The 13,325-nt window shown below is 33.9% G+C and overlaps 3 protein-coding genes across 5 annotated transcripts; 1 reads left to right on the forward strand and 2 right to left on the reverse strand.

Moving 5' to 3' along the window:
- Positions 1–751: 751 nt before the first annotated feature.
- Positions 752–3,867, reverse strand: LOC102614143 (uncharacterized). Of its 2 annotated transcripts, none has more exons than XM_006494369.4 (9): positions 3,557–3,867; positions 3,195–3,428; positions 2,894–3,015; positions 2,730–2,790; positions 2,488–2,628; positions 2,009–2,116; positions 1,562–1,790; positions 1,234–1,485; positions 752–1,087 (listed from the first exon to the last, which is right to left on the reverse strand). In XM_006494369.4, exons 1-9 carry the CDS (start codon positions 3,719–3,721, stop codon positions 1,005–1,007), a joined length of 1,395 nt encoding a protein of 464 aa, XP_006494432.2. In that variant the 5' UTR covers positions 3,722–3,867; the 3' UTR covers positions 752–1,004. The 2 variants fall into 2 exon arrangements, with proteins under 2 accessions (XP_006494432.2, XP_024949760.2); XM_025093992.2 differs by having other exon boundaries at positions 3,519–3,666.
- A 5,248-nt stretch (positions 3,868–9,115) lies between these two features.
- Positions 9,116–11,516, forward strand: LOC102613360 (uncharacterized). 2 transcript variants are annotated; one of them, XM_006494366.4, is made up of 8 exons: positions 9,116–9,434; positions 9,577–9,637; positions 9,754–9,848; positions 9,945–9,978; positions 10,102–10,156; positions 10,248–10,290; positions 11,002–11,053; positions 11,145–11,516. In XM_006494366.4, the coding sequence occupies exons 1-8, from the start codon at positions 9,186–9,188 to the stop codon at positions 11,285–11,287; spliced, it is 732 nt and encodes a 243-aa protein (XP_006494429.2). In that variant the 5' UTR covers positions 9,116–9,185; the 3' UTR covers positions 11,288–11,516. The 2 variants fall into 2 exon arrangements, with proteins under 2 accessions (XP_006494429.2, XP_006494430.2); XM_006494367.4 differs by lacking the exon at positions 11,002–11,053 and having other exon boundaries at positions 9,121–9,434.
- A 6-nt stretch (positions 11,517–11,522) lies between these two features.
- Positions 11,523–12,852, reverse strand: LOC102613838 (calcium-binding protein CML39-like). Its single transcript, XM_052441836.1, has 2 exons — positions 12,588–12,852; positions 11,523–12,499 (listed from the first exon to the last, which is right to left on the reverse strand). The coding sequence occupies exon 2, from the start codon at positions 12,328–12,330 to the stop codon at positions 11,719–11,721; it is 612 nt and encodes a 203-aa protein (XP_052297796.1). The 5' UTR covers positions 12,331–12,499; positions 12,588–12,852; the 3' UTR covers positions 11,523–11,718.
- Between the last annotated feature and the right edge of the window lie 473 nt (positions 12,853–13,325).

Raw genomic sequence — 13,325 nt, forward strand, 5'->3', positions numbered from 1 at the left:
TTTTAAAAAAAGGTGTAAAAAGTAAATGATTGTTGAGAGTACATAGCGCCCCACCATAAGGTAATTGTCTAATAATCTAAATTTTCCAAACATGTCATGAAATTGTTTGCAAAGTGGACAATTTCAAAATCTAATCTATAAGTGAATCCCAAACATAAGGAATCCCAAACACACCTCAGGCGGCCTGAGGGCAGAGCCGCCGCATTATAGCAAGCAGCATTAGCTTAATTATAAGAGCTCAGCTCCTCAAAGTATATCGCTACCACTACTGATCCGAATTAAGATATAAACATCACTGTAGACTTCTCCGTGAATTGGCTTGGATTTATAATTAAACCGATAGTAAGAGAATTAGAGCTCTCCATTCTGAAATTGATGGACATCATTTGGAAGATTTCGACATGACATGAGCAGGAAACGTGCAGCATACTCACTCATTGCTGCTTGCAGCTGCAACAAACCTATCTATTTCCAATTCCTCCTCGTTAGAAGCTCAGAGTGGGACTGCCCTCATGCACTGTCACGATAGCAACTTTGGTTTTCTATCTCCCAAAAATCTGCTCGTGAAGCTATGAGCGCAACAAATTACATATGCAGCTCAATTGCGCCTTAGCCTTCTCTGCCAAACCAAAGGAATCAAGCTGGTAAGTTGGTATATAAACATGCGCGACCTTCCCGGCAAAATTTATGTCACTAAGAAATTTGAAATGTATTGTCTTGCTGCAAATTGGATTCTTAAAGGCTCTAAATCTGGCTAAAAGAATAATTTCTTTTCTTCAATGTCGTTGGACTAGCCACTCCGTTACATACTGAAAAAAATTATTGAGATTTGGAGAATTCCCTTCTAGATTACATATGATACAAGTGGGGCTATTATGTCTACCATAAGGGAAAAAAAAAAATTCCATACTTTTGAGCTTACTCAACAGAATCAATTAGTGAGTCAGAACATAGTTTCGTGATGCTGAATATAAGAATGTCAGAATATAATCAAAATCACATATTTAGTCAAGCTTGCATTTGCGGAGGAATAGCCTGAAGACTACTGCAGCTGCAAAATTGAGTCCTACCAAAGCAAAAAGCAAAACTGCAACATTGAACATAAAATCACTATTAGGAAAGAATGCTCCTCAAATAACATGTATCATGCATCAAAAAAGGAAAAAAAAAAAAATTCACATTTGTGTGCTATACACTTCAAAAAAATGCTGCCAAGTGTTGAAAAAAACATACCAGCCACAGAAAAATAGAATAAAATAGTCAGGCGGTATCTGACAATCCACGGCAGATCAACTTCAAGAGAGCAGTGCTTCTGATGTTCTCCCACTCTTAAGGTGGCTGCAGAGTTTACACTCTGTGCTTGTAGTTCTGATAATGAAATATTTACACCTATTGCAGGAATTCCATCTGTGTCCCTAACTTCAATTTTCAAGGCCACTGGAGTTGCATCCCAATCTATCTCAATGGCTCCAAAATTTGGTTGGCCTATGATAAATTGATGAGCAAAGAACTCATGAAATTTTCTGAATAAAGATTTACAGGGAAAAAATGACACGCATACCATATGTGCATGATCTGTGTCTGCAATTTTTTCCTATAACTCTCATTGTACTTGGCGTCCACCAAGCTAGAAATCTCACCACGAAATGAAATGGTGCTGGGACTGCCTTCTCAACAGCTTGTGTGAGCCCACTTGAGGTAATATCGTATAGTGCATATCCAACATCACAGTCATAACGTGTAATTTCACCAAAATGAACATCCCCGCTAATAAAGAAGACTCCATTCCTCTGCAAGAGAAAACAGTAAGTGTAAGAAGGATAATTGATGCTTCGAAGCATCCTCTAGTTCCAGAACAGAACAGAACAGGGGAGAAAAATGCACAGAAACAGAAGATGGTTTAAAAGATAAAATAAGAAGCTCCAATGCAGAAATTATTGATCGGAATTAAAAGTAGTTCAGCTGAATTCGGGATACACAACGTGAGGAGTGTATCAGTAATTATCACCTTACTATCAGCAATCAATTGAAAAAGGCGATCCCTCTCCTTAGGAAAACGTCCCCAAGACTCCATATAAAACAAGGGGCCGGTGGTAGCCGAAAGATTTGATATAACCTGAATCAGAGAGAAAGTTAACTGTAAACTTGCAAAGTATGGTGAAATAAGAAAACTTCCATAAGAATAACAAATCTAACCAACATCTAATGTTGAAAAATTTCCCAATCATCAGGCGCACCACATGAGAGGCTTAATGAGCATTGGCACTCAGAATCAACCAAACCACATGTTACTTTTAGTTAAGACCACTGGTAGAAAAATCAATCACAGCCATGGTACGAAGGGAAGTGGTGTTAGTACTATGTGTATAGGCCAAGCAACTAAGGACGAAGGAGCCTCTTCTAATAAGGAGTACCGCTGACAATAAAATACAAAATTATGTAATTACGCAACCTGAAAGTACTGTAATCGATAAAATTTTCAGATACCTGAATAGATGATACAATTATGGTAATGGCGGAAGATGGACCGTTCAACTCTTTTTCCAACCATGTCCATTGTGTGCTCCCCAAAATAGTTCCATCACTAGACAAAGGGTCTCTGTGGTATCTAGTGTCTAACAGGATTATCTGAAAGCATTAATTAAATATCCCCAAATCAGAGCAAGGGTCAGACCTAGTTATCAAGAGAAGTGATTTGCATAAAAGTTGTAAGCAATTGGTTTGAATACCTTGATTTGTCTACCGACAGGTCCAAATGTATATGATGTGTAGATGCCAGCCTGCATGCGACTACAATATGAAGAAAAGGCAAAGCAATTGAAATTTAGAAATGAAAGGAAGGATGATAATAAAAAAGAAGTTGTTGATCATACATATGAATGGAACCACTCACCGTGGACTGTCAAGAGGCTCATCTAAGAAATCAAGGAGAAGCCTTTGATTAGAAACTTTGGCAGGAAATTCTTTACCGGCATCATTCAATCCATAATCATGGTCATCCCATGTACCAATAATCTACAAGAATAAAATTGTGTGTGTGTGTGTATATATATATATATATATATATATAAAACAACAACGACAACGATGAGCAGTAAGTGTAGACGCGGTGACTAATTAACTAATTAAGTTCGTGATGATTCTTAGTTTGTTATACAGTGAAAGTGAATGAACACGTTCACGTATATACGTACCTTGGTATTAAGATTGTGGCGCAAACGAGAGTAGGCAGGATGATTCTTGATGATGTGGTATTTAAAGTTCATTTCGTCTTGAGAGGTAGGGACAAACCTTGGAACATTCTTCCAGGGTCCAATGGTCCTTTCTTTCCCAAACATCTTAGAAGGACGTTTGATGTCTCCATATATATTGTCACCCATCCAAATAAACACTTGGGGATCAAACTTTATAATCGCATCCCAAATGGGCTGCGCATACAACAAACACAAAGAGACAAGAGTATTATTTATCAATTTACCAAAATCCCAAATTAAATTAAATGAAATTCGATTCATTACTAGGTAGCTAGATGTCTGCAGTCAAGTCAAGTGTAAACCTGAGGAGCCGTTTGGTTAGCACATGAACCAAAGGCAATACGAGAGACGAGAGCTTCATGGTTAGCTTTCGTGGAATCATTACCACCGCCGCATGCAAATTGCGATCCTATCAGCGCTCCCAATATAAAGACGGCCCACCACCGCCACCTCTTCACGCCGTCCATTAGCTTGAAGTTAGAGATGATGCAATGACTGATCACCTCACATGCCCCGTTACTTACCTTTGGCCGTTCTGCTCTTCTTTCTTTCACTTTCTCTTGCTGCGCCTGCCTCTGCGTAATGACGTAACCACTGTTTTTATTATTAATTTAACGGGATATTTTCTTCCACATTAACTCACGCATCAAAATTATTATTTTACCTTCAAAATCTTTAACACTATTAAAAAAATTCCTAAGATCGCGGGGATATTGATTATTATTTTACATCAAAATCTCTAAATATTCGATTTACGTGCCATTTTTTTTTATTTTCTTTCATTTTAGTTATTGAAATTTTATTATATTAAAACATTTAATATTTTCATAATAGATCGGATGTCTAATAAAAAGATAAAAATTTGTAAAAGAACTAGGAAAATAAGAAATAATTTTATCTTGAAATCCCTCAAATACCATTTTGACCTCAATCACTTTTTAATAATGTTAAGATTTTAACGGTAAAACGATGACAACTGAAACATATGGTGACAAAATGTAGTTGTCAAACAAATATTGGTAATAAATTGATATATCAAGAAACTTGTCGTGGGTATATGATAAGATACTTTAATTTATTCCTCTGCAGTGCACCAATTGTATTTAATTTACTTTTATGTTTTTCATTATATGTATTATTTTTATATATTTACTTAATTTTAGAAAATAATTACAATAGTTTTTAAAATAAAAGAAAATTTGATGAATTAGTTGATTAAATCTACTTTAATTTCTTTTTATTTTTTCTTAGATATTTTAATTATACTTGGACTGCTAAAAGTGCTTTAATATAAATTTTAATTGGTTATCTTATTCTTACCCTTATAATGTAGAAGTATTAAACTACCCAAAAATTTACTCAAACTTTAACATTATTTTAATTTATTCAAAATTCATTGTTTCTGCATGACATATTAGTATTGTTTTATCAATGTGACTATTAATATTTAACTTTTTCTTTTAGAGTAATGATATAGTCACAAACTCTTGTATAAATTTATCTTGTACAAACTGATGTAGCATGATAAAATTGGTTAAATTAAATATCTCTTGGGTCACATGATTTATTTTCATTATTTTATATTTTTATTTAACCAATGAATTGATGACACATCGGTTTGTATAAAATAAGTTTGTACAAGAGTTTATGGTTGTATCATCACTCTTTTTTTTTAATGTTAGATTATAGGCATCAAAGTGAAATACCTCAACTTTTTTTTTCTGAGAACATGATTATTGGAATAATTTGGTCATTTTATGTTGTAAAGTTAAAATAATCAAATAAAACTTAGCTTAAACCAACTTTAGTGGCCAAATAGGGTCAGAGAAACCTAAGTGAAAAAAAATTATAAGAATGATTTAATTGATTAATTGTCCATATTTTTTTGACTTTTTGTTGATTTGTATTTATTAAAAAATATGTGAACTTATTGTAATTATTTTTTAGAAGTGGGATGGATTTAAAAATAGTGTAGTGGAAATATTAATACCCATAAAATTAGTGGATCTCTCATATCTTAATCCTTGAATTTCCTTTATTAATTGGAAGAACCAGCCCATCATTGGTAATTAAACTTACTCATCAATGAAAATCGTTTTCAAACTTAGGCTCCATTTAAAATTGAGGTTGAAATACTATAAGTAACTTATTTCATAAGTATTAAAGAAAATGGTGTTTGTTAACTTTTTTAAAAAAAATTGCTTATTTCATGAGTTTCTTTATTTTGACAAAAATGATCTCTCATGTCTTATTTCATCAATTTTTTTTTCTAAGCAACTTATCAAATAAGTCATTATACTTTTTTAAAATTTCTAATATAACCTTTGTATTTTAACAAAAAAAAATTATATTTAATTTTTTATATATCCTTATGTACAAATAAGAGAAAATTTATATTAATGTCAATTTTTGCCAATTATATCATAAACAACACTTTCATAATAAAATTTGTCAAACACATGTACACTGCTTTTTAAATTCACAACAACTACAACAATATAATTTGTCAAATATCAAACTACTTTTTTAATTAGTATTTGAGCTTGGGATTGCAGTGGTTGATAAAATAAGTTGTTTTTGTTGTGCTGAGAAAATAAGTCGCTAAAAAAATTAGAAACTAGGTGTTTGGTAAATTGTATTACCACAATTGTTATGAGTTTCAAAAGAAGATTACATATATCAGGTAATTTTTATTAGGGTAAAAGCTCATTTAGTCCCTATATTTTGAAGTTAGTGTCCGTTTAGTCCCTATATTTTTAAAAATACCTCAAACCATCCCTACCATTAAATTATTGACACTTTTGCCATTATCTTTTGTTCCTTTTAACTTATTTTTATAATATTGCCCTATTATAATAATTTTTTAGACATTATTAAAAATAAAAAAATAACCCTATTATAATAATTTTTTTAGACATTATTAAAAAGAAAAAATAAATTACCAGTTTAACACCAAAAAATAAAATAAAATAAAATAAAATATATTAATTTTTGTGGAACACACTCTTGAGTTAAAATATTAATTTTTCTAAAAAAATTGATAATGTAATTTTTTACGATATTAATTTTTTAGACATACGTGAGCTTTCACAAAAATTAATATATACCTTTTTTGTTTTTATTTTATTTTTGAGTTTAATTTGATAATTTAATTTTTTATTAATATCCACAAAAGAAACATTATTGTAAAAATGTAATATTGTAAAAGCAAGTTAAAAATAAAAAAATAATAATGGCATAAGTGTCAATATTTAGTAGTAGGGACGTTTTGAGGTGTTTTTAAAAATACAGGGACTAAATGGACACTAACCTCATAATATAGGGACTAAACAAGCTTTTACCCTTTTTATTATTAAAGTATCGTTTTATTATACAATGTCCAAAACAAACACAAGTTTAAGTTACTTTTTATTTTTTTTAGTAAATTTAATAAATTTTATGGAAACTTTTTTTTTCTTTTTTAAACACACAAATTGACATAAATTGAAAAAACTCAATCAATCAAAATCTAATAAACTTTATAGTAATTTTTCTTTTCCTTTTAACCTAGCTAGCCTGTCAAGCTCCTGTGTTGCTGCAATCTCTCCAACCACCACTCTATGTTCATTTTTTTCTCATCGAACCACAGCAAGTCAAGACATACCACCATCGCCACTACACTCAAAATCTTCATATCCACCTGTCCATAAGCTTCCACAAGTCGCTGCCACTGGAGTTCACCACCACCACCGCTCTAGTCACCATCAGTTTCTAGTCATTAACCCCAACCCAACAACTCATCGCTACCAGCAAAAAGGATTTCTCTGGCCAGAGAGGGACTTTTCCTCTCTAGCTAGTGACTTTTATTTGGCTAATTTTCTTTTATTTCATTTTCAGTCTCCCTTTTATTTTATTTTTATGTTTTATGTTTTAAGTTTTCCTAGTTTTTCTGTTTTCCTATTTCTTTTTTCTTTATGGTAGTTGTTTTCCTTGTTAATTGTTGGTTGTTATTTATGTTGGGGCAAGAGAAAACCTTTTGTGAAAATCATCACCTATAAACCCAAAAATATTTATGTTGTATTATCAAAAATCAATAACATAATTATGCTGAAATGTACGTAAATTCATAACGCTTAATTCCTCTCTAAAGTAGTGTGGTTGGCCTTCCAGATTTACACGTTCTCCTAGAGAGTCATTTAGTTCTCTATACGCTCTTTCTCTGATGATAAGATTTAAAAAAAAAAAAAAGATACGTGTGATATAGACAATTATTTCATGTTGTCACTGAGTATTCATAATTTTGTCCATCAAAGAATTAGAATAATATTGGGTCTCTCTACATTAAAGGCTCACACCCTATTAGATACATTAAAGCGCATAATACCGAAAACCTAAATAGATCATTTTTAATTAGGCTTAACCTTATATGATAGTTTGCAACACATAATTATTCACATATAAGCCTAACGTTGGATTAAAGATCCAACAATATTGGATTAAAAAATCAACAGTTTATTTGCTCCTCTTGAGATCCTGTATGGTCATAGATGGTATCAACTCAAAATTTGAATTGGAATCACGTCAATGTTCAAATTAGAGGGGCGTGCCTGTGTTGGAGTTGATGAAGGGCTCTAATAGTGGTGCATTGATATTCTGACGACTTGATGCGAATACTCTAGATAAGGTGGTTATGTTGTGGTTATGTTCACATCAAGAGATTTGTTCGGAATATTCTAGATGAGGTGGTTATGTTGTGGTTTTTTTATTGTGTTTGTAGCTAGTATTGTGTTATGACGTACTGTGTTTTGTATTATTATTTTTCTTCTGCCACTAGGAAAAGAAGTTTCACCCGCATTTGTTGAGATTGACAGCAATCCGTAAAATTCCTCTGTATTTTAAGTAGTTCCAATAGGCAAAATTCCTTTTTTTTGGGTTTGTAATTGTTAAGAGTTGTCTTAACTCAGGCTTGAGTCATAGGTCTTATCTTAAATATTGTAGCTTAATGTAATCATGTATTTATGCCTGTGTGCCACTATATTGTTGGCCCTTATTAGTCATTAATGAAAGACACACTTTCTTGTCAAAAGAAGAAGAAGAAGAACAACAACAACAATAAAATTTATAACATATTGTAGAAAATTTGATAAAATTCATAGCATAATACATAAATAACATAGAAAGTAAAGAAATATTATAGGGTTATGATTTTATAGTAGGGTTTATGAAAAAATATAATATAATAACATTTTTCTTTTTAATAAAATAATAAGGTTGTAATATGAATTTTAAAGAGCTAAGTAATTTATCTAATAAATTGTTTTAAAAAAGTAAACTTCTATTTGATTCTAAAAGTTACTGTCAAAATAGAGAAACTTATATAATAAATAGATTTTAAATAATTTACCAAATACCAATCTTGTTAAAACTCATCAAATAAATTGTTTATACTGTTTTAACCACAGCCCTACTAGGATATCAAAATTTTATTTTCATGTCGCAAAATTACGTAAAAGATCTCAAATTATGAAAGTGATGTCATTATATCTTTAGTTTTTATATCATAAGTGCCATTCGGAGATATGCATTCAATTAATCTGCTTGGGTGGTTACAATACTTTAAAATGCAGTTGCTGAATGCACCATGAGTACCTTACATTAGTGCATGTAAATGGCGATGAGAGCGACGAATATTTGAAGATGACATTTTTTCTATTTCTATGCATAAGGTGAAAGCTCTTCGAATGAAGGCCCCAGGCCCCAGCCATAACAGGGACAGGGCCCAGGCTCGAATAAACCGAGGCCTGCATTAGCAATAGCCAATGGTAGCCAATGGCATCATTCGGCTGTTACTGCGTACAAAGTACAATTGGGGGTGGGGTTGAGTTGGGTTGGGCTTTGTTATAGTGAGTTAGTTTTAGCCACAACAAGAAGGAGAGAGAAAAGTGTCAAAATATGCAATTGCAATTGCGAAGCAGCTCCTCGGCCTCCGCTTTGTTTTCAGCCGTACAGGTGAAGCCACCGTCATCGCCACCGGTTCGTGTAAAAGCCCTGTTCACAAAAAATCCGGGCTCGGGCACCCTAAAAAATTCCAATTCCAATACCAATCCCAATCCCAATCCCATGGCTTCTAATCCTAGGTGGGCACAGAAGACTGTAACTCTCCCTCCACTTCGCCGTGGCTGTCATCTCATTACCCCTAAGGTAAAGTAAAGGAAAGTAAACTGTAAACCTAATCTCACTTACTTAAAAACCTTATTTATTTACTTTCAACCACCCCCCCCCCCCCCCCCTCCCCGAATCCCACTTCTTCATTCTTCAAATTACAATTTATGTATGGAATCAGATAGTGAAGGAAATCGCGCAAGACTTGTCAGAATTCAAGTGTGGCCTTGCGCATCTCTTTTGTAAGCCCCCTACCCCCATGTGTTTGGTTTATTGATATTATTCACTAATAATTTTTTTTCTTATCATTTCATGTTTTCAATGTTCTGTATTTTATTATTATTATTTGACATTTCAGTGCTGCACACAAGTGCCTCTCTTACTATTAATGAGAATTATGACTCTGATGTTCGGGATGACACCGAGACTTTCCTCAACAAAATAGTCCCAGAGGTTGGTTCTTTTGGGCTTTGGCCAGTGCTTTCGACATCTTTTCCGTTTCACATTTGCTCAATGCTTCAGTAGCTTTATTTCGTGTCTTTATTACAGGGGAGATCAGCTCCTTGGAAGCATACCCTCGAAGGTTTGTGTGGTTTTTTTTTGGGTTCAATCTCAGCGGCATTGTTACATAAACTTTTCTTATCGCTTTTGTAGTTCTTGTCGTCCATAATTTTGCTGGGTGCTTATGTTGATTTAACTGTTGCAGGCCCAGATGACATGCCAGCACATATTAAATCATCAATGTTTGGTTGCACACTCACGTGAGAATATCCCTTCTCTACACTTAGAGATTTTGAATTGCCTCTTTGCTTTCAAATTTTGTTGCCTGATTGCAGTCCTTATCTCTTGCAGGATTCCAATCACAGATGGGCAGCTAAACATGGGAACTTGGCAGGTGTGTAGGAACGGTTTAGGTTTCCGTAATTATTCGTTGTCTTGTTTTCTATGGTCAAAATCTAATTTTCATGTGAATAGATTTTGTATTTAAACAACGCGAACATGGTCTGGGGAAGTTTAATACTTATCAGTCTAGTTTCAATGCCAATTATAGAATGAACTTCAAGTAACCATTACGAACACGTTGAAAGCTATTTACGAACACATTGTAATGAAAGAAGTGTGTCCAGTTTCTGTAATCATAATAAGAAGACGGTTAGGAATAAAATTTGGCAGAAGCACCGGATAAGTGGCAAAGATGGGTAGACAAGTCACCCAGAGGATATCCTTCAGGAACTCCTGATAAATACTGAAAAATTTTTAACAAAAAGTTGACATTTGGTATAATTTCTTTCTAGAACCTAATGTTTTGGGGAGCTCTCATGTCCTGTCCCTAGCGTAAGGTAAAACGTCAAAAGTGGTTTACTGTTGAGAGCTTTGACTCTATGAACATCTGCAAAATTCATCCATCCCAGGAATCACCTTGAATGTTGTGGTCATGTGATCCAGTACTCTTTATGGTGTTTGATGTTTAATTTATTACACTAGGGTATGTTTACCTTGACTCACAACGGACTGCGTGTTAAGGTAGTGATATTGCCACTCTTATTTTTTTCCCCCATCTTCATCGACAACAATTATTATAATTTCCCAACTATGATAATTTCAGGAGCTCCATGGATGTATGTTGCTGCTCACGTCACTACTCACTAGTGCTGATTGTGTGTTACACAACTGCTTGATCTGATCACTACCTTAAATTTTGCCCAACTTGTAATATATCTTAATTCCATCTTTTATGCAACCCCTCAGGGAATATGGCTGTGCGAGCATCGCGATGCACCCACTCCTCGCAAAGTCGTCATCACTCTCAATGGAATATGATTCAAATAGGAGATGAGTGCTTTTGTTCTGTTACTTTTCTCCTTTTGACTGAAATGGTTAATGGCGTGTAATGAATGAATGTAAACATAGCAAGAAAGAAGTGTCTATGTTGTTGTTGGGATGATGTATGCAGTGAGGTACATAATTTCCTTAATGTATGTAATAAACCCAATCCACCCTTCTTGATATGTATTGCCTTAAGGGTTGTATCAAAATGTTTTGTTATATCGAAAGTGTTATGGAAACAGAGACGGCATTGAACATTGAATAAGAGTGGAATGGATGGAGTTCATTCATCAATCATCATCGAGTCAATAATTATTTATTTATAAACAGATTGAACAAACAATCAGGTACAGGAATGGATAATGTTAGATGGAAAAACAAACGGTTAGAATAATTGAAGTGGAAGCCAAGTCATTGACTGGAGGGAGAAGGTATCTAGTGTGCGCGCGTGTGTGTATATATCTACAAGATGAAAAGAGAGAAATAATAGCTAGAATTAGTGCATCATTAAAGAGAACTCTTCAAAGCTGAGGACGCCATCACCGTTGATATCAAAGGGTCTGATCATAGCTTTACAGTCATCAATGGACTTGGACTCACCGAGACCCAGACGGGTAAGCATCCTCTTGAGACTAGCCGGGGTGATGCTATTGGAACCATCCATGACGTAGAGCGCAAAAGCATCCCTGAGCTCGCAGTTCTTCTCCTCCTCCTCCTGATTACCCTCCATCAGCTTCAGAAACTCATCGAAGTCCAATACCCCATCTCCGTTTAAATCGGATGATTGAATGGCAGCTTCGGCATCAGCCACGGAGATGGAGAGTTCCCCGCCTCCGCCAACCGTCATTAAACAGCTCTGTAACTCTGCTGCGGTTATCCTTCCATCTCCGTTCTCGTCAAAGAAGTTGAACACCTTCTTCTGAAGCTCCTCGTCGCTCCCGCTGCTGCTTTCAGTTTCGTCCTTTAAGACAAGTGAAAGTGAAAGAGAGCCCTCCTTGTTGTCTGCCTTCTTTGTCTTTGGGGAGAATGACAATTTTCTACGTAATCTTTCAAAAGAAGATTGTCCTCTACCTCCATGGCTATGGGCCGTAGCGGCCTCAGACTTCATGATTATGATTGGCTTTTTTGAATCTGAGATGACAGCTCTAGCACTTGATGAAATCAACAAGAGAAACAACTGATCGCAAAACTTTGGAATTAGGACCACTAATGGATGAAAACGAAATTAAGGTTACGTTGTTCAACTGTGTGTGCTGCGAAAGGCTATATATATACACCTGCTCCAAAAATGACAAGAGGGAATAAGATGATATTGTTTTTTTTTATTATACGTAATGAGTAGTCAGATAGACGTGGAAGATATACCTAGCTACTATTTGTTACTTCAGCCTGAGAATTTGAGAATTGGGATAGAATGTTAAAAGTACGCGGTTTCGATCAGGAAGGAAAGAGTTGTTTATTTCTAATAAAAATTATGGATATATAGGAAGTTACGGTGGTTGCTTGGCGTTGGCCACTTGTTTGTTTGTCTTTCTCCATTTTTTTTTCCCATACCAGAGGCGGCCGCCGCTGCGCGTTTGGGATGTTTCCTCCCGCCTGCTGTTTTACTTGAGACTTGATAGTTGCAATTTGCAATGTAAGACGAATCCAGACCATTCCGGTCTTTTGGAAATCTAGTAACTTTTGTCTTTTTACATCGCCCCAGAGAGCAGAAAAAATCATCCAGATATTATTATTAATTTAGGATGGAGTTATTTTCAATCCATCAATTTTATCTTTACACCCTATTTTTAATTTTAAAAAATTATTAATTAACTATTTCTTTTCTTTTTTCATAATTTTATTAATTTATTTAAATATATTTTTTAGTTACGAATAATTAGTATTATTAATTAAGAAAAATAAATATCAACAAATTTTTATCATATACACCAAGAAAGATTAAAAAAATTTAAAAGAGATTAAATTTGAATGTTTAGTTTGCACAATGTGAGATTAAAGAGAATATGTAATAGAGAAAAATATTAGTGAAGGTTAATTTTAAAATTTTAAATTAACAAATTTATTTTTAAAATAGGTATAAATAAAAATTTTGTAGATTTA

Source organism: Citrus sinensis, chromosome 5 (assembly GCF_022201045.2).
Source record: "Citrus sinensis cultivar Valencia sweet orange chromosome 5, DVS_A1.0, whole genome shotgun sequence".
Classification (NCBI taxonomy): Eukaryota; Viridiplantae; Streptophyta; class Magnoliopsida; order Sapindales; family Rutaceae; genus Citrus; species Citrus sinensis.